Source organism: Ascaphus truei, chromosome 4 (assembly GCF_040206685.1).
Source record: "Ascaphus truei isolate aAscTru1 chromosome 4, aAscTru1.hap1, whole genome shotgun sequence".
Taxonomy (NCBI): Eukaryota; Metazoa; Chordata; class Amphibia; order Anura; family Ascaphidae; genus Ascaphus; species Ascaphus truei.
Window position 1 is genome coordinate 234,196,252 of NC_134486.1, and position 27,916 is coordinate 234,224,167.

At 42.1% G+C, this 27,916-nt stretch overlaps 1 protein-coding gene across 7 annotated transcripts in view; it reads left to right on the plus strand.

The window, feature by feature from the left end:
• Nucleotides 1-27,916, plus strand: part of FAM120B (family with sequence similarity 120 member B) — a 140,481-nt gene that overhangs the window by 96,357 nt on the left and 16,208 nt on the right. For all 7 annotated transcript variants that reach the window (XM_075597018.1, XM_075597017.1, XM_075597020.1 and 4 more), the window contains exons 7-10: nt 10,825-11,031; nt 19,252-19,360; nt 23,151-23,267; nt 24,931-25,059. In XM_075597018.1, coding sequence (XP_075453133.1) covers nt 10,825-11,031; nt 19,252-19,360; nt 23,151-23,267; nt 24,931-25,059 — 562 coding nt within the window. The remainder of the gene's footprint in view (nt 1-10,824; nt 11,032-19,251; nt 19,361-23,150; nt 23,268-24,930; nt 25,060-27,916) is intronic.

Consider the following 27,916-nt stretch of genomic DNA (forward strand, 5'->3'; position numbering starts at 1 on the left):
TTCCACAGGCTCAGTACCACAAGATTGGCGTAAAGCAGATGTGGTGCCTATATTTAAAAAGGGATGAATCTCCGGGAAGCGCAGGGATATGTGAAAACAAAAATGTATATAGATAGTGCAATATTGCTGTGACAAATTAAATAAATTGGCTGATCTAATGCAGATGTACTCACAAGTGTGAGAAGGTTAAAGGCACGTAAAGGTATCTTTCCCAGAGTATGGATGTCACACTGTATTCAGGAAATCAATCTCAGCCCCATATAGAATCCAAGAGACCTTAGAAAAGAAGACTGGACATAGCGCAGACTGTATACCAAGAATTTATAAAAGGTAAGTGAAAGGTATTACACTCACATGATTTCAAAAGTTTAAAAGCATTTCGATCACACGGAGTGGATCTCAGCAGCCGGATAGATGGTGTATCTGGTTCCCCTCCTTCCGTGGCGTGCGTGTCACTGGTTTGCGTTCCAACTGCACAGGAAGTGATGTCATCGGCTTCTAGGGGTTCCGGCCAGTAGTACAGACGTCACTCTACGCGTTTCATCTCATCGATTTATCGATGAGATGAAACGCGTAGAGTGACGTCTGTACTACTGGCCGGAACCCCTAGAAGCCGATGACATCACTTCCTGTGCAGTTGGAACGCAAACCAGTGACACGCACGCCACGGAAGGAGGGGAACCAGATACACCATCTATCCGGCTGCTGAGATCCACTCCGTGTGATCGAAATGCTTTTAAACTTTTGAAATCATGTGAGTGTAATACCTTTCACTTACCTTTTATAAATTCTTGGTATACAGTCTGCGCTATGTCCAGTCTTCTTTTCTAAGGTCTCTTGGATTCTATATGGGGCTGAGATTGATTTCCTGAATACAGTGTGACATCCATACTCTGGGAAAGATACCTTTACGTGCCTTTAACCTTCTCACACTTGTGAGTACATCTGCATTAGATCAGCCAATTTATTTAATTTGTCACAGCAATATTGCACTATCTATATACATTTTTGTTTTCACATATCCCTGCGCTTCCCGGAGATTCCTCCCTACTTCTCAACACGAGGACTGACAGAGCAATCCTCACCGGGTCATAGCAGCACCTGTTTTATGTGTTTGCATAAGTATCACCTTTTGATTATTATTATCACCACGATTATATGTATAGCTAGTATTTTTATATAGAGCGCCACTATTAGATAAGTTTCCTTTTTCACATATATTTAAAAAGGGAGCTAGATCACAACCGGGGAATTACAGACCTGTAAGCCTGACTTCAATAGTGGGGAAACTACTTGAAGGTTTAATACGGGATAATATTCACGAATACCTAATGGAAAACAAAAGTATTATTAATAGTCAGCATAGATTTATGAAAGATATATCATGCCAAACTAACCTTATTTGTTTCTTTGAGGAGGTAAGTAGGAATTTAGACCAGGGTAATGCAGTTGATGTGGTCTACTTAGATTTTGCAAAGACTTTTAATACGGTTCCACACAAGAGGTTGGTGTACAAAATAAAGCAAATTGAACTCAGTAAGAATGTATGCACCTGGATTGAAAACTGGTTGAAGGATAGATAACAGATGGTTGTCATAAATGGAACTTTTTCAGGCTGGGCTAAGGTCGTGAGTGGAGTACCTCAGGGATCGGTACTGGGACCCCTGCTTTTAAATTTGTTTATTAATGACCTTGAGGTTGGCATCGAGAGCAAAGTCTCCATCTTTGCTGATGATACTATATTGTGTAAGGTAGTAGAATCAGAGCTGGATGTAATTTCTCTCCAGAAGGACTTGGAGAGACTGGAAACTTGGGCAGGTAAATGGCAGATGAGGTTTAATACGGATAAATGTAAGGTTATGCATTTGGGAAGCAAGAATAAACAGGCGACTTATACATTAAATAGGGATAAATTGGGGGAATCCTTGATGGAGAAGGATTTAGGAGTGCTTGTAGATAGCAGGCTTAGCGATAGTGCCCAAAGTCATGCAGTAGCTGCAAAGGCAAACAAGATCTTATCTTGCATTAAACAGCAATGGATGGAAGGGAAGTAAACATAATTATGCCCCTTTACAAAGCATTAGTTTATTTATTTATAAAATATTTTACCAGGAAGTAATACATTGAGAGTTACCTCTCGTTTTCAAGTATGTCCTGGGCACAGAGTAAAACAAATAATACATGGTTACAAGTACAGTTACATCAATGAACAAGGTATAGATTATATACAAGACATTGCGTGCACAGTTAAAGAAAATAGACCACACCTTGAATATGGAGTACAATTTTGGGCACCACTCCTTAGAAAATACATTATGGAACTAGAGAGAGTGCAGAGAAGAGCCACAAAATTAATAAAGGGGGTGGGCAACCTAACGTATGAGGAGAGACTATCTAAATTAGATTTATTTACATTAGAAAAGAGGCGTCTTAGAGGGGATATTATAACGATATACAAATATATTCAGGGACAGTACAAGGAGTATTCAAAAGAACTATTCATCCCAAGGGCAGTACAATGGACTCGGGGGGAGGGTGGGGGGGGGGGGCATCCATTAAGTTTGGAGGAAAGGAGATTTCACCAGCAACAAATGAAAGGGTTCTTTACAGTAAGGGCAGTTAAAATGTGAACTTCATTACCCATGGAGACTGTGATGGCAGATACAATAGATTTGTTCAAAAAAAGGTTGGACATCTTTTTAGAAAGGAAAGTTATACAGGGATATACCAAATAAGTAAACATGGGACGAATGTTGATCCAGGGAATAATCCATTTGCCAATTCTTGGAGTCAGGAAGGAATTTATTTTTCCCCTTATGAGATATCATTGAATGATATGACTCTGGGTTTTTTGTTTGCCTTCCTCTGGATCAATAAGTAAGTATAGATATAGGATAAAGTATCTGTTGTCTAAATTTAGCATAGGTTGAACTTGATGGACGTACGTCTTTTTTCCACCTCATCTACTATGTAATTATGTAACTTAAATGGGCCTTAGGTGTGCTATGTATCACAAGCTTAAGTTTAGGCGGAACTTTGTTATTCTGTCGCAGCACGCCATGAAATAAACCTGCAAGGGCAGCATCTATATATTAATCTGCATGTCTATGTATTAAGAAATGTGCCGCTTGCGTTACATTTCTCTATGATTTTCTTAATTGGCGCCTTATTTATTAGTGCAGAATACACCAAAATCTGCAGCAGTGGAAATGGACTTAATATGTCGCGTTTGAGGCCAAAATAAAGGTTTTTGTTTTTTCTAACGCATCTGCAGAGTCCACTTTCTCGATATATTAACCCCTAGGTTTAATACCATTTAGTAAAACTGGGCCACAGTGTCATTCCTTTGTGACACGGGAGATCAGTCTCTTTATCCCTCTTTATCTCCAGTGCTACATACATTGCACTGCTCACGCTAGATAACCGGGATTATTAGTATTGTTGTAACATTCCCAAAATTCTTGTATCTTCCTTATTTCTTTCTGAAGCATTTACCTCTCTCTGGTTTATAGGCAGCAATAGTAAAGAGAGCCATGCTTGCAAGTTTAATGTAAGCCAGGACATACATACTGTACATTCATACAATATATTCGGCACTGGCAAAGAAAAAAATGAAATAAATAAATGGCTTGAGGAAACTCTTCTCCAATTGCAACATCTTGGGATCCATGATTCTTTCCCCCTATGTGTCTTCTTCCAATAGTGCAGAGATATCAGCCTCCATGGACACCAATCAATGATAATGGAAGAGTACCATCCACAATGAGGGAGTGTCCATTGAAATCTAAGAGGCCACTTAATATGTGAGACTCGCTGAGAATAAAGGACAGATCTGTTATTGCATGATGATTCCCTGTATTTTGACATCTACAGTGATACTGGTAAATTCTGCATATACATTTTGTCCTATATATACATTGTCCTGGATTCCTTGATAATATCAGTGTGCTCCACTTCAACCTTATAAAAATGTGAAACAACTTGAACAAAGTTTCATTGTACCTCTGGTTAATGTAAAAGTGACAATCCTATCAGAAAATGCACAGCATCGAAGTGGGTGCTGCGCCTTACTTACCGTATGTATGAAAAAGAAGAAAATCATATATATATATATATATATATATATATATATATATATATAAAATAAAACTATGATCAGAACGTATGGTTCTCCATCAAATGCCACAAAAATAAAGCAATGCAGAATTGTGGGTTTCTTATCCATCAGTAACCCCTTGTGTTTGCCATTAAATGTTCAGTTTTGGACATTTGGTCGCAGGCATTTTGCCACCACCCACCTCGCCGCAGGGACAACTCGCCACCAAGGTAAACCCCTAACCTTACCCCGTACCATAAAAACCCCTAATACTAACGCTACCCCCTACCCTCAAAACCTTAACCACGTACCCTAAACCAGTCCAAAAAAAACCCATAACCCATAAATTAACTTACTGGCGAAACGGAGTGTCCAGCGGCAGAGCAGCCGTGGCGAGGGTCCCTCGGCGGCCGAACGCCAGGTCGACTCAGTTGCAGCGAGGTAAACGCGACCAAATGCCACGTTCCGTTGCATATGATTGTATCCGACATCATATTAAATCAAATTCAGCTGAATTGATGATCGTTTTCTGTTCTTGTAACTCACGTTTTTCTCCATCAGAGGGATTCTGGAACAGCCGTGCGAAAGGGTCGTGATTCCTAATGATGAACACGGGGTTAGGGTTATGGGCTCCAGGCGCATAACTGGATTTCCAAACGGTGATAAGTTTTAGCGCCAGTATGCTCAAGCTCAGTCCTCGAGGGCTACAATAGGCCAGGCTTTAGGGCAACACATACCTAAGCAAGTTGATTAAGTGATGATTAAGGCTAGGCTTGGCTGACCTTGGAGCGTCCTTGTTTGAAATAAAGCACCATACTATTCCCCATAACATTATTTTTTTTAACTAATGTATTGAGCTTTATTTTCACTGTCTGCACGGTTTGGCGTGAGAGATGTTGCTAGTGGGACGCACCTGGAATCACAGCTCATGCACCAGTTGTGCCACAGATGCGTGTTTCAGGTATAAAGATGCTACCACTTATCCTCAAATGTGCATGAAATGCCTTCACAGTGAATACAACCGTAACTGTTTTACAAATGCGAACATGGAACAACACGGATGACGGAAAGAAATTACGCAACCAAAAAGCAAACAACGTATAAAATGCCAGAAAAACAATATCAAGGGGCTTTTTGTTGTTGCTTTAAGGAGTGCTCAGGTATCTAGATGAAGTCATTTCTGCTGGCTGCTGTTACACACGTGGGCCTCATGTTTTGCCTCAGAGTAAAAACACCTGTGGTTGTGTGAAGTTAAAGAAGGAAGCCCCCACCGCCCTCGCCCTCCCCCCCACCCCCGGCAACTTTCTTGGGGGAAAAACATCAAGAGCTAGAAAAATAGATATATACAGTCATATGAAAAAGAAAGTACACCCTCTTTGAATTCTATGGTTTTACATATCAGGACATAATAACAAACATATGTTCCTTAGCAGGTCTTAAAATGAGGTAAATACAGCCTCAGATGAACAACAACACATGACATATTACACCTTGTCATGATTTATTTAACAAAAATAAAGCCAAAATGGAGAAGCCATGTGTGAAAATCTAAGTACACCTTATGATTCAATAGCTTGTAGAACCACCTTTAGCAGCAATAACTTGAAGTAATCGTTTTCTGTATGACTTTATCAGTCTATCACATCATTGTGGAGGAATTTTGGCCCCTCTTCTTTACAACGTTACTTCAGTTCATTGAGGTTTGTGGGCATTTGTTTATGCACAGCTCTCTTAAGGTCCAGCCACAGCATTTCAATCGGGTTGAGGTCTGGACTTTGACTGGGCCATTGCAACACCTTGATTATTTTCTTTATCAGCCATTCTGTTGTAGATTTGCTGGTGTGCTTGGGATCATTGTCCTGTTGCATGACTCAATTTCGGCCAAGCTTTAACTGTCGGACAGATGGCCTCACATTTGACTCTAGAAAACTTTGGTATACAGAGGAGTTCATGGTCGACTCAATGACTGCAAGGTTCCCAGGTCCTGTGGCTGCAAAAACAAACCCAAATCATCACCCCTACACCACCGTGCTTGACAGTTGGTAAGAGGTGTTTATGCTGATATGCTGTGTTTGGTTTTCCCCAAATGTGGCGCTGTGCATTATGACCAAACATCTCCACTTTGGTCTCGTCTGTTCAAAGGAAATTGTTCCAGAAGTCTTGTGGTTTGTTCAGATGCAACTTTGCAAACCTAAGCCGTGCTGCCATGTTCTTTTTAGAGAGAAGCTTTCTCCTGGCAACCCTTCCAAACAAACCATGCTTGTTCAGTCTTTTTCTAATTGTACTGTCATGAACTTTAACATTTCACATGCTAACTGAGGCCTGTAGAGTCTGAGATGTGACTCTTGGGTATTTTGCAATTTCTCTGAGCATTGCAAGGTCTGACCTTGGGGTGAATTTGCTGGGACGTCCACTCCTGGGAAGATTGTCAACTGTCTTCAATGTTTTCCAATTTTCGAATAATCTTTCTCGCTGTAGAATGATGGACTTTAAATTGTGTTGAAATGGCCTTATAACCCTTCCCAGATTGATGGGCAGCAACAACTGCTTCTCTAAGATCATTGCTGATGTCTTTCCTCCTTGGCATTGTGTTAACACACACCTGAATGCTCCAGACCAGCAAACTGCCAAAACTTCGGCTTTTATAGAGGTGGTCACACTTGATGATGATCAATTAATCAAGGGCATTTGATTAGCAGCACCTGTCTGCTACTTAGCATCTTAATTCCTATGGAAGCAGTAAGGGTGTACTTAGTTTTTCACACATAGCTTCTCCATTTTGGCTTTATTTTTGTTAAATATATCATGACACGGTGTAATATGTCATGTGTTGTTGTTCATCTGAGGTTGTATTTACCTAATTTTAAGACCTGCTAAGTGTAGCCATGTTTAAAAATGGTATACAGTTCTCTCTCATGCTGGCAGTAAACCTGGTAAGTATACAGGATTGCCAGCATCAATCGTGGAGGTTTGCCCTCACACCCTGGTGAGATGTCATATGTACTCAAGGGGAGTGGTAACATGCTCTGAGTCCACTGTTAGTGACATAAGAGGTGTGGCTATTTCCTAAGTATATATAAGACACAGCACTGTCTAAAGTTAGTGTGTTCTAGGTGTGTTCTAGGAGTTCAAGTTATGCTATAGAGGTTCAACAGTTCTGGAGGACTGCAGTAGTAAGGCTGGCAGATATATAGAGAGTATCTACACTGTGTTCAGGGACCTGACACAGGTGGGGATCTCCCTGAGGGGAGAGGTGACCCATCACCATTAGGAGGGAAGACCTTCTAAAGGGAGGTGCGGTGCAAGAATGAGCGGCTAAGTTGACCGCTGCTGACCGCTGCCTATCATGCAAATAAAGATGCCCGTGTTCAACAAACCCTTGCTGTGTGGGAGTGAAGTTCTTGCACATAAGGAGGCACCCCAGAGGAGGTCCTCATCAGACCCATCTCCCTGCGGACGCAGAGATCCTGATGAGGTGGAGGCGCTGCACTGGATGTAGGTAGGACCCAAGCACACTACCTCAGCTGCCTGTCTTGCTGATATCCCCACTAACATCATGCGGGAGACTCAGGAGTCCTGTAGCCAACAGGTGCACCACAAGACACAACCATGTAATGGGGACCGGTTAGACCACAGGGGCCAATCTGAGATTGGGTGGGTCAAGTGGGGTCCAGAAAAACCGTTACATAAGGAACAGATGATTATTATTATGTCCTGATATGTAAAACCATGGAATTCAAAGAGGGTATACTTTCTTTTTCACATGACTGTATATGGCATTATCAATCTCTTTCAAATTCTTAATGGGTATAATATAGGTTCAAGAATGGTTAGCAGCCATGGTTAAAGTTATGTGGCACCCACGGTGTACTCAGCGCTTTGCAAAAGAGGCAAAAATAAATAAATAATAAAACAGCACTGGGAATTATAATGCAATACTGTAAGTGCACCGAAGTCAGACAATGGGAAACAAGCATTTTTATGATGACGTGCCTGGCACGTCTATAGGGCAGGGAAAAGGTTAAGAGGGGAGTTGGGAGGGCTGCTTCTGAGTTGAGCACCGTAAGAAAATGTTATGTGGTAGTTCTAACAAATATCAATGGAGTCTGTGTGCCAGTGCAGGAAAAGTATGCTCAGGTGTACGGGGACTGTTATTGTTTTGTATTTTTATTATTTTTTTAGTTCATTCATTGTTGGTTCTTTTACTGTATACAGTTATAATTTATATGTAATTGTTATATTTATTGTATTACACATTATTTTATAGTAATCTGTGGTGCGCTTTGCGTGCACTTTGTTTTTCTGCTCAGGTGTACTGCACTATTTTTTGGTATTGACTCTGCTAACCTTGTTAAAGCAACAATGCGGGTTTCACTTTTTTTTAAATTATTATTTCAGGATTGAAGCAAGGGGTCTCCGGAGCGGAGCTGTGTTAATTTCCGCTCCGGGGACCCACTGCTTCCCGAGATACTTATCTCCGTAGGGGGTGCCAGTATCTCTGCAGCCAGGGAACTTGCGTGCCTAACGAAATGGCGGCTTAAGTGTCCCATGTCACACTGGCTGTGATGTCATCCTTTGTGGCTTCCAAGTGGCCCGTGTGTTCGGGACATTGAAACTGAAGACAGATACCGGCACCCCCTCGGAGGTAGGTATCTCGGGAAGCAGGGGTTATCCGGAGCTTAGAATAAAACAGTTCCGCTCCGCAGACCCCCTGCTTCAAACCTGTAATCACAAATAAATACATGTCAAAAGTGAAATCCGTATTGCAACTTTAATCAAGTTTCTTACATCTGGTACAGGTTGTCAGTCAGAGACGTTCGCACAACATTAGGCGATGTGTAGAGAGGAAGAATGTAACATGCATCCCTTGTTAAAGCAGAAATACTACTCTCCCCCCCCCCCCCTTTTTTTTTTGTTTGTGTAGCAGGTGACAATGTATAATTCTACATTCTTCCCTAAGCTGGTAATCGTTTGATGCGCCTGTTATAAATCTGTCAAAATCCTGATTGTGTGCCTATCTAAATGGCCACCTTCTAACCTTGTGCTGCAGTCTGGGAAATGCTGCCGCTGATGTGTAACATTATATTACTCAGTGTAACATTATTGTTACAGCTATCAGAGTAATAAACAGTCTGCTGTTTGGAACACAGCAACAGTTATGTTTGTGATACTTTGTTGCCAAAGGGCAGAGTTCAAAAAGGTATTTGTCAGAGCCTGTTTCAAAGGAGGAAGTGGATATGACTTTCTAAATGGTTGCTGTAGCAACCAAAAGATGATCAGTACATTAAAAAAACAATAATTAAAAATGGCATTAGGAGTTAAAAAAAGATGCAGACAGTATTACCTGAGGCTGAGCTTATAGTCAGCGCGATTGTGCTAGCGCGCGCGACAAGCACAAATTGCTAATGCCTATGAGGCCGCCCCTAGTGCGCGCACGACAGAGCGCAATGGCGCGACTGCATTTTGAAGAGACAAAAATGTTTGCCTTTTCAAGCGCAGCCGCGTAACGTGAGCGGTTCAGCCAATGAGGCCGAACCTGCTACGGGATGCTTTCGCCGCGCCTCGACCACGCCTCCCCATCGCCTCTCCAGTCGCCTGCAGCTCAGTTCACACATGGCTGGGGCTGCAGGCGCGCGCGAGCCTATGCGGTCCGTCGCGTGCGCAGGCAGTATAATCTTAGCCTAATACTACACAACTGATTTAATGAGAAAAAATATATACAGGATTTTTCACATGTTGCTGCTTTAATGCTCCCTCACTCAAACGTTACACATTATCTTGTTGTGCACGCAATGTAAAAATGACAGCAAAGTACCTGGATATGTTAACACACAGCAGCACATAAAGAAAAGCCTTTATGTGCAACAGTTTTGCTCCAAAGTTGTCCTGATTCTTAGACCCTTCTGCGTTGCTGTGAGTTAGGAGGGAATAATCCTGGATCTGTGATGTCATTTTGTGAAGCTGTATTAAAGAGGCTGCAGTGTATTGAGCTTCTACGCACTGCCCATTAAAGCAGCAAAACACCACGTACTACATTTGTTTGTTTGTTCTAGGATTGAAGCAGGGGGTCTCCAGAGCTGATCTGTGTTCATTTCATCTCCAGGACCCCCAGCTTCCCAAGATACTTGCCTCCGTAGGGGGTGCCGGTATCTCTGCAGTCAGAGAAACTGTGTGCCTAACGAAATGTCCCGCGTCACGTGGGCCAATAGGAAGCCGTGATGTCATACGTTGCGGCTTCCTGTTGGCACTTCATATCCACTTTAACAGCCTGCCATATTACACAGCTTGTCAGCATCGCCTGGGTTAAGGAAGTGCATAGCCAGCAAAACATTATACTCACACTACTCACAGACCGCTGGTTCAACCTTTTGGGTCTCTTCAGTGTGAGGCTGGTTATACTGGCTTTACAATGGGAAGTTGGAATAGGTTTCAACCACGCATAATTTATGGTGGGTAAGAAAGTGTCAAAAACCCTCCACCGTACACTGTACAGCAAATAAAAATATCACTTGTGAGCACATTCACATGTATCAGACAGATCTGAAACCCTGCTTTTCACCATTATGTCTTAGCATATATAGTGCTTCCACTGCAGCGAGGGATTCTGGGAAATGAAATGCAAATGAAGAACAGTCAAACACAAATGGGCTGATTAAACATACAGTAACCCAACAGATCTCTTGTTGGGCAGCTCTGACTATTCCATGTTGCTTTTGTGCTCTCCTCAGCTTCCTTGCGTTGACCCCAGAGCTGTCCACCTTGCTTTTCTCTTCCTCCGTGGTCTGAATACTTTGATGGAGGCCAACAGCGCTTGTGGCTTCCCCCTGAAGATGATGGATTTGATGCCGTGGAACACATTCGATGGGAAGCTCTTCCATCAGAAATACCTGCAGTGCCATGTTGGGAGACCCGTAGAGGAGATCCTCGAAGGCAATGTGAGTACATGTATCAGGGACCATTCTAGGCATAGTCGTACCATGCAAATGCTTGAGATCTCAAACAGTCCTGCATTCATTATCAGATAATTTGTAGTGATACTGGGTCATGAATGTTACATTATGGGCACACAAAGTCAACAAATAGCAATGCTGAGTAGTTCCTTTTTCCACCTTTTATGTGCCCTCTCTCCAGTGGTCCACACTTGTGCCTAACCGTCCTTTATTATGGTTCTTGTCTTGCCTCTCTTATTCTTACTGTCTCTGTACTCCTCTCTTCCTTTCTTTATGTGTGTAGTCTTTCTCTGTCGCTTTGTGTGTCTACCTCCTGTGTATGTTTTTTCTAGACGTTATATTTCAGATAATACTTCAGAGACTGTACAAGGGATTTCCACAGTTTTGACTCATTAGCAGTGTTAGGATAGGGGCAAAGCCATGTGTCTGATTGTCTTGCACTATACATCTAAATTGACAATAAGTAGAAATTCTGATCAACAGTTTTTACAAAACGTCCTTTCAATTGTTGGGGTGATACTGCAGGGCATGTTCACACTGCACATTGGTTTAGGGTAGTTGTTTCCAACTCCAGTCCTCAAGGGCCTCCAACAGGCCAGGTTTTAAGGATATCCTCACATTATGGCTCAATCATTTTGACCGAACCACCTGTGCTCAAGCAGGAATGTCCTTAAAACGTGGCCTGATAGGGGGACTTAAGGACTGGAGTTGGGAACCACTGGTTCCACTTAGAAGGACCAAAATACCCATTGTTTTAGTAGCAATGCCACAGAGTTCCAGCTTTGTGCTGTGGAACATAGATGAGAGAGGAAAAAGCTGCTCCCTGAGAGTCTTCTTTGGTGTCCACACAAAGTAGACTTGAGGTCCGCATCTCGGTTAGCATACACCCTTTGAGTAGCCGTGATTAGTCACCACAAAGCGTATAAAAGCCCTGCTTCACCCAACAGGTATCAGGTACCACTGGCAGGTACCACTTGTGTACTGCTGAGTATCAGTGCGGTTCTAGAGCAAAGAGGCTGCTACTGTAGCTAAACCCTAGAACAGGGGTGCTCAACTTCAGTCTTCAAACCCCACCCTCAACAGGTCACGTTTTCAGGATATCCCTGCTTCAGCAAAGGTGGCTCAATCAGAAGCGCAGTCGAAGACTCACTTGTGCTGAAGCATGGACTGCTTTCGCCACCTGTGCTGAAGCTGGGTTATCCATACAATCTGACCTGTTGTGGGGGAGGGGGTTCTTGAGGACTGGAGTTGAGCTGGCCTAGAACCTGTCTACTTGTCCATAATAACTTTGTGTACATGAATATGCAGTGAGGTTATTGTTACTTGGCAAATGTCTATGAGAGGAGAAGCCAGCCATTTCCCAAACTTGTTTTAGCAGGAACGCAGGAGTGGCTCTTTCTCTTCCTTTTTTTTCTATATATTCTCCGGGGCTATCATGTTGTTTTACTTGCACAACGAGTATATTTTTTAATGTATAGAAAAGTTGCGCCACGCAGTCTGTTTACTGTTTTTCCTAAAAACAAACCTCTTGCAACCCAGAGGGCTAAATACTATGTAATTATTTATTATTTTTTACTTAGTGTTTCTGTATACCCGACACCCAGTGAGATAAAATTGCGTGTCTAAGTTGATGTTTGCTACTGTTTATTGCTATATTATTTATTGCCTCTTTATAGAAGACTCTTGTACCTGAAGTGCCTTATATAAGAAATATTCTGTACAAGGGGCATCTAAAACAAAAGAAACCCATATAAAAGAGAACTAAAATGCCAAGACTATATCAATAATGTCCTTGTACTGTATATACCAACATACACATTAGCACTGTAAGGAGGCATCAATGTCAGGATTATACAAGCACAATGCATCTCTACCTGGCAAACTGGGAAATGAAGTGACTTTTATAAGTCAGGGACTGTCCATCTGTTTTTAAACAGTGCTCTTCAACTTCCACGTCTGCACCTTAACTGCGCCCACAAGGAATATCTTGACTTACGATTTCAGTCCCTAGCTGCTGAGCCACTTCTTCAAAGATGAGCGGATCACTTCATGTAAACTGTCGATAAGTCACTAAGACTATTAGAACTTAATGTTACGGTAGGATAATGCAGCGTTTTGCTACAATAACGTGACGTTACACCTATTGTAATGAAATGTATTACGGACATTGTATTTGCATATAATGAGCTTTAAGTGTTCCTGTTGACCTCAGATAAAATTACGTCCGTTCCTGTTTTAGGTAACGTCACGTTGCGAGACTTGATTTAACCTGGCTTTTTGGTATTGTACTAAATCAATAGTATGAAAGAACTTTACTGCAAACTGTGTGCATCAAAATAAATATTGTACTGTCAATACATTTATTCATTAGGGAGTCATCAGAATGTCTTAACATTTCATGCCCCGATTTGGATACAATAGGCGTTTTTAATTAAACTGCGATGGTGTCGATCGGGAAACTATCGTCCGAAAACTCCCATTGATAGTGACCCGATGGGCACTTTTGCAGTTTAATGGATCAACCCCCAATATATTCATAGTGTCTGATAATTCTGTAATGTATTAATTGTTTTGGCAATGTAATATTTGTTTTGCGTTATATAATGCACAGTACTTTCTAATAACATTTCCAAGGGAAATTATGTGGGCAAAAGAAAAACATTTTTTGTGTTTCCTTACTTGTGTTGCCTTTAGACTAAGTTGGAAAAAAAAAAGGAATCAAACAAATAGCTATTCCTGTATAAGGCTTTCCGTATAGTGCCATAGAGACGAAGCATTTGTACCGAGTCCAGTCAAAGGCATCTGTGTCCAATCCTGTACAGTAAGACTTTTGCACAACATCCCAAAGCAGTGTAAAGACCAAACTCCATACTATGTAACACCCCTTAACATCCACACCCTCAAACCTCAATAGATCCAGCTGTGTGGCTGGACCATACCCAACCTGCGGCATACTCCATCCCACAATGAGCAGCCATTTTACCTTTTTACCTTTCAACATTGCCCCTCACTCCTCTAGATTATAAGATCTCGAAGCTAGCTAAATTAGATTTGTTTACATTAGAAAAGCGGCATCTAAGGCTGTGCTTATACCAGAAATCGCCCGTGGTTTCTAGAGACACCACGCCGCTCAAAAACAAGTGTTATACATCCCTGAAAACTGCTTATACCAAATGCAGCTGTCTCCCCGCTCGCTGCTGCAAAGCAGGAGACAGTTGATGAAACAGGCAAATTTGTTTTCAAGCAGCGACAGCCACGTCACATGATGCAGCCGTCCAATCACAGTGAAGTTCAGTCCACCAATCATGTTCCTCCAAAATCTAACCAATGAAAATCCTAGAAAAAATTTACCTCAGGATTTCATACAAAATACAGTTTTCCTTTATTGAAAAGCCATATATACCTTGAAGAACATACCATACACATTGAAGAATATACATAAGTATTGACTGACTTAATTAATTATTTAAAAAAATAAAGTAATGAATTAAATTACATTAATTATTGATTGTCCATGTTTGTTTTGCTGAATCCTCTGAGGAACTGTGTAACAGGAAGTGTGGTAAAGGAAGTGACATCTGAGCATGACCCCCCTGCAGTCGCTTGCTAAATCTCTTGTGTATGTGCACATGTAGCTCTGCAGCGTCGTTACTTATAAGCCACAGATAAGCGCTGCTACACTGAAGCTCTTGGTATAATCACAGCCTTAGAAGGGATATGATAACTATATACCAGTGTTTCCCAGCTCCAGTCCTCAGGGAACCCCAACAGGTCAGGTCTTAAGGATATCCCTGCTCCAGCACAGGTGGGTCAATCGAAATGACTGAGCCGCTGGTTGACCCACCTGTGCTGGAGCAGGGATATCCTTAAGACCTGACCTGTTGGGGTTCGGGGTTCCCTGAGGACTGGAGTTGGGAAACACTGCTATATACAAATAAAATCAGGATCACTACAAGGAGCTTTCAAAACTACTGTACTCATCCCAAGGGCAGTACAAAGGACACGGGGTCATACCTTAAGGTTGGAGGAGAGGAGATTTCACCCGCAACAAAGGAAAAGGTTCCACAAAAGGGTGCTAAACGTATCACACCTTTACTCCCATGGGAGCTGAGGTGTGCTAAAGCTTAACACTCCTTTGAAGATCTGGACCAAAGTATTAGAAAAAGAGTAATACTTAAAGTTAATAACCGAATGTGCAAAGTATCTATAAAGGTAAATGCTTTAAAACATATAACTTCGGGGCTGATCCGTCAAGCTGGGTATCGCACCCTGGCCAACGTCATGTTATTGACCTGGACTTTGAATGGCAGTTAATGCCGGATCAGGTCGTGATACCCCTCGCCGTGGCCCGATGAACCACCTGCCTTCGTATTTCAAAATAAATTTTGACGGAAGTACAATATATGTAAAATTTGAAAAGTAAGCGTCTTGAAAGTGATGACATGATCCTGATTTGTTATATCGGTATTTATAGTTTGAACTATACATCATTTCCCCCTTCAAAATGGTAGAATGACATCAAATAGCATCATTGCACCAAATCGCTGGCAGTCAGCCTGTCCTCTTATAATGACCGGGGACAGAACCCTCCAAAAATGTCTTAAATAGATGTGGTTAACATAACAAGGAAAAGTTAGCACTTCTCTTTTCATTGTTCACTGTTCATTTCTGAAGTGTTGAAAGTGAAGTGAAAGATGAGCAGTGTACAGTTCAGGTAAAACCTGAGTTTCTTAAGCTTTTCCTCTTCTCTGACAGCACCTGTTTTTGGCACGGGATTTGTGTTTACCCGTTCTCTGATCGGTCGTTCTGCTCAGCCACTCAATTTTGGAAACACGAACAATACGGAACATATTTTCAGCGTGCAAGACGGGGTATTTACCTTTCTGACCACGACTGGCTGTGCATTCCAAAGGCACCTGTGCAAATACGACTGCCTGGCACTATGATTAATGGTTTATCATCACAATGCACGTCCCCCCTTCTGCAGCAGCCCAATACACAATCTCCAATGTACTTCATACCTTATCATTGTATAGGACCTTTCAGGGTGCCTCTGTGTGTACTAATGGCTTGCCAGGCACTGATAGACATGTAAGGCATAGAATAAACAGGGGCACACTCAAGGGTAAGCACAGGAGGTGTATGCAGGTATTTCAAGTTTAGGACATGTTACTTCCGCTGGGGTTAAAGATTAGGTTTTCTGTGCATAAAAGTTGTATCTGCTTGTGGCAGCTGTAGGGAGCTTGGTAATAACGTTCCTTAAATAGCCAGATATATTTATTCCGCCGCACACTTGGCTAGACTTTGGATGCAAAATATGGGGGTAGAATCATCTTTTGATATGTGCTATTATAATGTACTTTTCTTGTCCCTTACTCCTCCTGTTGACACTTTCCAAATTGCTTCTCTTCATATCACTTTTGCACCAAAATGACCTTCATATGTAGACCTAAATGTGGCTGTTTAAGAGTGTAAGCTCTCACAAGCAGGGCCCTCATTACCTTCTGTATCTGTTTGCGTATGTTTGTTCTAATTTGGCACGTCATTCGGTTTATGTAATATACGGGTGGCCCTCGGTATCCAACGGTCCGCTTTCCGTCGACCGCCTAAGGCCGCGCTTATAGTGCCGGTGACGTCAGGCTGCGGTCGCTGGAAAAATCAAATTGAGATGACTTCCAGCGATCGCGACCAAGCAGTCGCTCCGTCGCGTCGCGCTTACTATAAGTGCACGCAACGGCGGCAATGCGTTTGTTTTGACGCGACGTCGCTGTCGCCGGCACTCTAAGCGCAGTCTTATCCGGCGCCGTATAATGCAGTCCGCTTGACGAATTATCCAATGCCGGAACCGTTTATCCGCCGCTCACCGCCGCGGATTAACATGGACCCGGTCTGTTATCCGATGGCGGTTTGCGGGATGCATTCCGGCGGATAAGCGCGGACCGACTGTACATAACCCTGTACCCCCATTGTACCGCACTACGGAATATGTTGGCACTTTACATATAAACAATGATAATATAAAGATAAACTAAATTCCTGTCTCTTTACTGTAGCAATTGAACTTCACGATTTATTGAGTTCTGAGAAATAATCTGCATTTTCTGTGCATCATATTTTGGGCTGTTACTCTTTTTTCCCGGGCCAGATTGCATCAAGCAGGCACTAATCAGGTGAAAAGTGCATGCACATGAGATATCTTTTCTTACGATATTTCTGCACTGATAATTAAAAACGATAGTGCAAATGCTGAAAAAATAGTGATGTGATTCAAGCTTCAAGACCTACTTTTGTAATGATTTTTTATTTATTGTGATGAAATCCAACAATATAAATGCATACATAAAATGATCTTGATCCGGGGTGCGCAAGGAGGCGCGCAAGATTTTTCTGGAGGAGCAGGGGGCGGTTGCAGTGGCCCCGTGCTCTTCCCAAAGGCATTTAAAGTAAATGCCGGGGGGTCGCGTGAGGCCTCTGCAACTCAACTTTACCTTGATTCAGCAGGCTGTTGTGACGCGTTGCCATGGCAACACGGCGTCAAGTGTCGCCGCGAGGTCATGTAACATCATGTCACATGACCGTGGCCATTTGTCATTTGCTGCCAGCACAAGAGGTGGGGGGGGGGGGGGAGAAGGTAGGGGGGGTTTAGCTCTAATAATTTGAGCACCCCTGATCTAGATATATATATGAAGAAACCAGATCCTTTGAGGTTCCTCCTTGAATCTTGATAACCTTGACTCTTTTAATAAGCAGAGAGGGAATAAAACTCGTAGTACAGAACTGGAAATCTGGAAAAACTTGAAATATTGAATCTTGGATTAGTTTCACTTCTAGACCTTGCCGTTCTGCAAGGAATGTATTTTTCAAGACATAAAAATGTATGGAGCCTATGTATAAATAAATATACATTTGTGACCAGGGCCGGCGCAAGGGTTTTATGCGCCCTAGACGAAACTTAAAATTTGCCATGGCAACCGTGACGTTGTGACATCATGATGCTGCGTTACCATGGTAGAGAGGGTCGGGGTTCCTTACAATGCATCTGATCACAGACGCGCTATTAGAGAGGGTCGAGGTTCCTTACAATGCATCTGATCTCAGACACACTATTAGAGAGGGTTGGGGTTCCTTACAATGCATCTGATCACAGACACACTATTAGAGAGGGTTGGGGTTCCTTACAATGCATCTGATCTCAGACGGTATTAGAGAGAGTTGGGGTTCCTTACAATGCATCTGATCACAGACACACTATTAGAGAGGGTCGGGGTTCCTTACAATGCATCTGATCTCAGGTGCGCTTTTAGAGAGGGTTGGGGTTCCGCAGAATTTCACAATATAATTATAGGGTTTTTTTAATTAAAAAGCTTGGAAACCTCTGATCATTCAGTAGAACAGACACCCCGCAGGCAACCGTGACTTTTACTGTCCCAGGAGCCGCTGCATTTTGCTTTTCTTCACGCGGCTCCGGGAACAGCAAGTTCGGCTACATCTGTATATTCTCTCATGATAAAAAAAAAACCACAATCGAAAAAATGTAATGAACATGTCTTATCTGTTTACTCCTTGAAGTGCTGCAGTTATTACTTCAAGCAGGTAATCTGGAAAGCAGATTTTTTTTGTAGACAACCTTTAAGATAGCGGATTCTAGGCTGTTTCCCTTCTTTCCATCATAAAGGCACTTTCTTTCAGAACTACCTGCTCCAGTTGCTTCATTTGTGTAAATGTGCAGAACACATGTTAGACGCAGATGCAATAATATTTGACTACAAAATGTTACAACAGCAACCCCCTATACTCACCATAAAAATACATGTTTTCTTGGTACCATTGTGAAGTCCTTTTGTTGTTGTATTTAGCAATGCCAACATTGTATACACAGTATTCTGTGGCTGCATTCTGTGGAGATCATTTGCTGATAAATTATCTCCCATGGAAATTAAAATGGCCACTGCCATTCACACACAGAGGTTTTCATGGTAACAGCTGATGCCAGTGAAGCAGTAAACAGGTAAAAACACAGCAAAAATAAATAAAACTATCAATAGATCAGCACAATAAAACTTAGCAGTTTATGTTACGAGTTCAGTTGCAAAGTGGGACGTACTTTAAAAAATACAGAACTTTGGCATATTTGAGGATGGTTACAAAAACGAAGTCCTTTGTGTAGCAAACCTTCACTAATGGGGTATCCATTTTGCATTACAGGAATCCCTGATTGCCCTGTTCAGGATGCTGAAGAGTCTTATCTGTGATGCCTGTGCTGCTAAGAACAGAATTGTGCAGGCCCGAGAGTGTGGGAGCGAGTATGTGCCAGGTCAGCAATCCACTGACAGACAATATGCTTCTCAGGGCAATTAGTCTGCAGATTGATGTTGGTAGAAGCTAAATTGTGATGTTTCATTGGTGGGACGAGTCTGTCTTGTACAAATTCCCAGGCTAATGCCATACACAAATATTTATGAAGCAGTACAAGGAGAAACATACCGTATGTGTACTGTAAACATTGCAATGTTTGCAATAAGAAGGAAATTTAAAAAATGGTTGTTTATACTGCCTATGGGTAATGTTGATAGTACAGTGTCTTGAATAGAGTTTATACCATTTGACAAATGGCCTTTCGCACAGATTATGACATTTTACATTAAAAGCCTGCAGCTAAACTTAAACCAGAATAGCTCCCTTAGGAAAAGGAGCTCCCCGGTCATACACACCTGTAGCGCGGGGTATGATGTGTGGTTGAGCCCCAAATTGAAGGGGATGTCAGGATGGAAGGGGTAGGATTGTGGGGTGGGGGCGGCAGGAGTCGGGGGAACCTCCAGGAGGGGATACATAATATTGGCCTGCATAGATGTAGTTTACTTCTTGGCTTCCAGGGATCGTCAAAATGATCGTTCTCTCAACCTCTTTGTTTTGTTACTGTTTGTATTATGTTTGCGGGGGAGGGGGGGATTTCAGAGAAATATGAATAAAAATTTTTTTAAAAAAGTGTATGGATATTGTGTAAGATAGAAAGGAAACATGAGAATGCTGTACGAATACTTACGAGTTGGGATGCTGGAGAATTCAAATGTGTGTCATTTGAATTATTGTTGTCCTAAACTTGCGGTGTCACAGCTGGCGGTGGAGGTAGTGGTCACCCATAAAGATGGATCTTCTAATTAGTTGGATACGGTGGGGGAGTCAGAGGGGGGAGCAGCAGCCTTGCAATGTCCTTCCATTTTGGTTGTGTGGTCAATTGGTATGTCTTTCTTGGCCGGTACGGTGGATGGAATTTTGTCTAGAATTGGTTGTGGTTGGGTTGGATAACCCATGGATGCTGCAGTCTGGCCAGGTTATGTATGTATATCTTTATTTATATAGCGCCATCCAGGTACATAGTGTTTTACAGCAGTAACCCGCATGACATAATCGAAATAAGTGTTCGCACATAAAAGTAGACATTTAGGAAAAGGCGTCCCCGAAGAGCTTACATTCTAAGTGGTATGTAGGGAGAACTTACAGTGACCGTAGGCAGGTGCTATGGTAAGTGCGTCTGTAAGGGGTCAATGGTTATTAATGTTGCATGGTTATTAACAAAATGCCACGGTCATCTAAACCCCATTCAAGTTGTCAGTGTATTTTATTGTGCTGTCTTAGGTTTGAGGGAGGGGTTAGTCACCACTTCTCTCGTCATGGTTCATGTGTACACATTCTAAAATAGTTAAGCTCCATTCCAAAAGAACGTTTCAGCTATTGTTTACCCTTTTAACGTTTGTTTTCATTTTAAAAGTACATGGTATACAGTATACAGTATTTCAAGATTCAACTGACTTTTTTTCAGGTGAAGAGGTCAATCAACAATCTTTATTTGATGCAATGTTTTGTTTTTCCCATGACTTAATGGTGCAGTCCCACTTTGTAGCATATGTTGGAGCTGCAAAGAATGGAAATCTCCCCTCCTTTTTTTCCCCACACACCTGTAATACGGTGGTGGCACCAAATGTTCCATTATTTTGTAATAGTAATACAGAATTAAATATGCTTGATAATTGCTACGATAGACCACTCTTTTTCACTGTGTGGTACGTCTTTTTATAAATCAAATACTTTAGCATAAGGGCTGGGGCAAACACATATGGCTGAGATTCCAGTGGATTGCAGCCATATTCATTTATTTATTTATTTCTAAAATGTTTTACCAGGAAGTAATACATTGAGAGTTACCTCTCGTTTTCAAGTATGTCCTGGGCATAGAGTTAAGATGACAAATAACACATGTTTACCAATACAGTTACATAAGTGAGCAGGGTATACATTATATACATGGCTTGACAAAAGTGCTGGCTATATCAAAATATTATGAAGAGAAAGTAAGCCCCATGGATGCACTTTAAGCTTGTATTGTAGAGACGATGTATAGGACACATAGGGGTCTATGCAGTAAGCGGGGCCTGTAACTCGGGAAGCAGGGGGTCCCTGAGCCAGAAATCAATGCGGTTCAGCTCAGGAGACCCCCTGCTCCCGCACACTATTAATAAAAATACATTAAAGCAGCTTCAATACCATAGCGGCTATTCACTAAGGCAATGAAGGGGTTAAGGCATAATAGCGTGTTTATTTGGGGACAATTGCCCCCAATAAACATTGCAATACACAACACACACACACTATTAATAAAAATGACATTAATGCAGCTTCATTACCATAGCGGCTATCCGCTATGGTAATGAATTATTGTTTATTGAAATGTGTGTTTTGACTCTAGTGTAGATGTGCAGGGGGTCTCCGATGCAAAACCGCGTTGGTTTCAGGTCCTGGGACCCCCTGCTTCCTGAGATACAGGCCCCGTTATGGGGTGTTGGTATCTCTCTGCTTTGTTTACATCCCACGGTCACGTGATCGGGACATTTAAAAGCAGAGGGATACCGGCACCCCATAATGGGGCCTGTATCTCGGGAAGCAGGGGGTCCCCGGACCTGAAACCAACGAGGTTCAGCTCTGGAGACCCTCTGCACATCTACACTATGGATAAAATTTTATTTAAAAATATTTTTTTTCTGGCGAAATTTGTGCAGAGAGAGTGGCGGATCTCTCTGCTGCAGGCAGATCTCGCCAGGGAAACCCTTCTCGGCAGGCAGACTGTCTCACCACCGGCAACTCACCATGTTTGCTCAGTTTGTCTAGCAGGTATTCAGGCCTTCCTGCATACCGTGAGAGCAACTCACCAAAAACATGGCGAGTTCAAACCCCTGCCGAAAGTGCTTTTTCGCCGCTTACTGCATGACCCCCATAGTAAGGAAACAGGCACACTCCCTATGTTGTACTTTAATCAAGATATTTAGATTGTAAGCTCTTAACAAGATGGCCTCCTTTCTCTCAATGTTTACTTTGATGTCTTATGCACTAATTCCTAATTGCATTATTCTGCCGGTATTAAGTCTGATATATAATCTTAGTAAAGTGCTGCGTATATGCTTGGCACTGTATCAATGAATACAAACAATAGGAAATACTTTAATACCTTTGTGGTAACAACAAAGGATTCTTTTATGGAGTTATGATGCTGGCCCTTACATTTCATACACTTTTATACGCTTTAATTGTTTTCCAATTATACTTCAAGTATGAGATTGTCGCTTCCTCTGTAAATCATGCTTCTGATTTTAATCTCACCCTGCTCCAGAGCCCAGCTTTACCCAGTGGCATAGCCAGAGTAGGGCCTAGTCAGACAAGAACTGGTAAACAGACATCATAGGCCCTGCCTGCACACGCCAAACTGCAGAGGGTCCACGGTGGGTGCGTCAATTCATTTTGAGGTGCGACTTTCATGTGCATGGGAAAGTTGCAGCCCAAAATGCATTATAATACTTTGGACGTTGCCCCATGACTTGGCTCTTTCCTTCTCTCTTTGCTGTTCTGTAAGTGATCCCATAGCCTGGGTGTGGAGGGGGTGACAAAACGAGAGACTTGCCTTGTGGTCTGGCTTCTAGCTGCTCCACTGGTTTTTCCAGATGCCCAACCACTGGTAAAGCCCTGGCTATGCCCTGACCTTTAACAGTGCTAATGGTGTTCAGGCCATTTGGTTCACTTTAATTACAAAACAGAACCTCTCATTTTCTTTGCAGGGAGACCAGGCAGCTCCTTTGCCACAGAAAATAGGTCACAATGTACTCCTCCATATGGACATGAGAGTAGAAGAAATGAGTGGCATGATGATCCTAGACAGCCGACACACCATCCAGGTAATCCATGATGAGCAGTGCTTAGGACAAGGGTGGTCAACTCCCGCCCTCGAGGGCCACCAACAGGTCAGGGTTTCAGGATATTCTGCTTCAGCACAGGTGGCTCAAACAGTGGCTGAGTCGTTGTCTGAGCCACCTGTGCTGAAGCTGAGATATCCTTAAAACCTGACCTATTGGTGGCCTTTGAGGGCTAGAGTTTGCCACTCGTGGACTAGGATATGCACACCCTAATGTTTACAGGTCTGTTCTGCATTGAGTTTGGATGAATGGGTAGGAAAAAAAATCTAAATACACAGATTCCCAACAAGCTCTGAGAAACCCCAACCATTACCACATTATATATATATATATATATAGAGTGTCAAAAGGAGTGCTAGTGGGCGTGGCTAAATGTATACAACAGAAAACAAAGATGCCCAAAGCTACTTCCAATGTGACAAAAACACACAGTGCAATACCTATATATCTCTTGTAAAAAGGGTCATTTAGTTTAACCCTTTGGCCAAAGCGTCTTAAGACTGCTGCCACATTCAAGTCATGACCGAAGCAGGTCCTGACACTCACCTGGGTTAAAATTCTTATTTACCTATATAATTACAGGAAGAATGATCACATTGGATCTATCATAACCTGCCAAAATGAAACTGACCTGCCAACTTGGAAATTGGTGGGTAATGGTTGGGGTTTCTCAGAGCTTGTTGGGAATCTGTGTATTTTGTTAACTGTTTTGAAGAAAAAATCTAGCCAAACCACTTTACAAATAATTGATTGGGAGCAACAAAGCAAGTGTATAATAGCACAATAAAGCCATAGACCATTTATCGATTTTAGGCTGATACTGTTATCCGAAACATGTCAACCGAAATAAACTATTAACAAAATATCATAAAAACAGGGAATCTGGTGCAGTGATATCTATTGATTAGCTGAACGTGCTGGTTGATATTATTCCAAGTTTCAAAAAGATTAGATTCAAAAGTCAAAATCTGAATGTTTGTGTAAACGGTGAACAAAATAAATAAAATATCAATGAAATAACAAAGTTAAATCATACTAATGAATAGACTTCATGGTTCTGTGTGGGATTTATGTTGCTAGATCATTTAGTTACGTTCCTGTCATCTAGGGAGAGATGTGAAATGACATAGAGATTTTTTTTTTTGGGGGGGGGCGCGGGTTGTTGCAGAGGTCCTGCGCTCTTCCCCGGGGCATTTAAATTAAATGCCGGGGGACCACGTAAGGCCTCTGCAACCTCTACTTATCAAGGTTCAGCCAGCTTCGGGACGCGTGACCATGGCAGCGCGGCATCAAATGACGCCGCGGGGTCATGTGCCGTCACGGTTGCCATGGTAACGTCGCGGGTCACGTGCGATGACATCACACAATGACGCCACGCGAGGTAAAGGGGGGGCGGTGGAGGGAGCAAGGCAGGGGGGTGCAGCAAAATAAGTTTGCGCGCCCCTGACATAGATGATACCTAAAACTTCCTGCACTAAAATGATAACATGGAAAATCCCTGTTCTTCTTTTATAACTTCAAAATGAGGAAAAGTATTGGTGATGCCTGCCTTCAAATTTATGGAGCACCATGTGATTTTAGCTTCAAATTAAATACTAACATGTCGTATGCCTTTCTGCCATCTCCCCCATGTTATTCTTTGCAGGGAGACCAGGCCCATCCTTTCCCAGAGGACAGCGGTCACACTTTACTCCTCCATGTGAGCACGGGGGTAGAGGAAGCGAGCTACACGGTGCTCCTGAACAAGTTATGACACAGGACACGCAAAGTCCAGGTAATACACATACTGTGCGGGCGCTGGGCACCAAATAAAGCATTCGACCTGTGTGTGCTACACATGCTTGTATAGCCATCAGAAATGTATCCGATGTTTTATAATGAGCTCTTCAGAGAAATTACCCAGATGTGGAGGGTTAATCAAGTGCAGGATCTAGAATCTTGTCTGTATGCGGAGTCTACTCTTAGTAGAACTGTAGGTTCTTCTGTGTGTAGGTACTTATGTGGGTTATGTTTAATTGAACACGGGTTACTGTTCAAAACAGAATTGGCCATAACACATGGGGACCCACAGCTCTGACGAAGTTACACTTTCATGTTTCCATCTTTGGATGTCGAGAAGTTATCTTCAGGAATTGCCTGACCAGCAAGCGTGTAACCATTGCTGGAAACAGTATGCGATGTTAACCTTTATATATTTGCTAAACTAGGAGGCCCCCAGAGTGGAGAATAAGGCTGTTATGCACGGAGAATAAAATGAAAAGGCTTGTTGCTGCTTTACATTCAGTGCAGCCGGTTCATTTTATAGAGTAAAAAATAAAAGTATCCCTCCCCAGTATAAGATCGTGCTTTAAGCACACAGCCAGCAGATTGTGTAAAGGGCACTCACATAAGAACAATATAGGATGCTGAACCGGATTGCATCTAGAACAATGAGTATCTGGAGACAGGCGCTCACAATTTCAGCCCCCAAAATAGGATTTATTAGATGTTTCGTGTGATAATGTAACGTTCTCAAAGTGACAGGCACACATATAGTATGGATATATATAGTATGGATGGCTAATCCTGACAAAAAGAACAATGATACCCAAGCAACCTAAAAGTAAGCCAAGTAAGCAAACGCAAAGTAACCCCTAGTGTAATACAAGGAAAACCAAAACAGAAAATAAACAAAAAAGTGGTAGTGCTGGCTGCATAATTAATTCAACGACTATAGCTAATTGAATCTGATATGCCAGAGGAAACCATAAGGTTCTAACAAAGGGAAACATTAATAGAAGGATTCCATCAACTAAATATCAACATGTAATATATATCATTAAATCAGATATTGAGTCAATTGGATATTACAACTCAACAGAAAACTTTAGACACTTTTTCATGCAGTTGAGTTTTGTCAATTACAGTATTAGAGGAGTTAGAGGAGTTAATGGCCCAGATTGCAAAAAGGTGCACTTAGAACATGAAGGTAAGTCTAAAAGAAACTATTGGTTTCTATAAAAATGTCTTTCTTTGCCCTGGATCGCCAGGATATTACTCCATTTTGGGCCTGTGGAAGGTGACGTGTCCTACGGAACAAATCGTATGAATTTCATTGTTACACAGTGTTGGATAACATGGATATCATGTTGCACCTATAAATATACAAACATACTGAATACAGGGACACATTAGAAGGATGACTGTTTACGGTAAAAAGGCAAACAGTGTGAGAAGGAAATCCCTTCTCTAGAGAGCTTAATTCCTAAGCTGTCTAAGCTATCAATCCAATCAATTGAATCTGTTTTATCTTAAATTCTCGCAATAGTTTTCCGTTAAGGTCTTTTTTTAATCTGGTAACCCAGGAGAGACCGTCAACACATCACTCCTTCCGAGGTGCCTGTAGTGTGTTAATGTTCTTATTAGATGTGCAGTATCCTCCTCCAGCTTTGAAATTCTAACTTTTTTGTATTAGTGCCAACTAGGCTTACAGCACTTTGCAATGTCAATATACAGGTAGGTACCTTAAAATACATGAAATTACAATACAGTACAGGGGTTATAAACATTAAGGGAAGCATAGGGTAAAATGAACCTCTGCCCTAAAGAGCTTCTGGGTTACTGTTGTAAGGTTGAAGAGTTATAAAGGCACACACATTCCCCGCAAGCTCAATCCCCTGAGTTGAAGAGTTATAAAGGCAATAAGATCTCAATGCACATCAGACAGATCATGTTTGTTTGGTGACTACGTGGAATTGACCTTTATATTGTTCTAGAAGCTAAAATGGCATCAGAATAAGTTAATTCCATGTAATCCGGCCATTGTGGCCCATATATACTAAGTGGTGCTATTACATACGATAACTTCTGGCTCGTTCAGTTCCATGCGCTGTACAGTGTCTTCCGGGGTGGAAGTTGTTTTATGGCATAGCACCACTTAGTAAATATGGACCTGTTTGTCAGAATAAACCAGACGCTCAAAAGTACTCACAGCATAATCTTATCAGATTTATTTGGGGGGGGGACAAAATCTAATTACCAGCACCTTTTTCTAGACAACAAGAAACTCCATATAACATTTGAGAAATGATTAGGATTGGCACTAGAATAATGACTCGGAGGAGACTCCATATTTTTTTTTGCCACATTTTCTTAATTAAAGCTGAATAATTTAGTGCACTTAACGTCATCTTTCTTGCACCTTGTTTACTTAGGATTCCCGGTGCCTCCCCGGAAAAAAAAACAGATTCTGAGTCTTAGGCCGCGCTTATAGTCACGGCAACGCCACGTCGCGCCAAAACAAAAGTATTGCATCCGTTGCGTGCGCTTATGGTAGGAGCGGCGCGACGGCTTGGTCGCGATCGCTGGAAGTCAATTCAATTTGATTTTTTTCAGCAACCGCAGCATCACCGTCGGCGGGACTATAAGCGCGGCCTTAGAACTCTGCTTCCACTGCACATTGAGCGAGTAAAGATGCAAAAGCAATAGTACAAAACCTACACACCAAGCACATTCAAACAGAGGCTAAATGAGTTGGCTAGTCAAGGAACTGTACTCCGGGCGTTCTATGCCGAGAGCTCCCCATTGCTAAACAGTGACTGTCGCATTTCTTCTTTCCTAAACTCCTGCGTAATATTGGAGTCTTGTCAAAA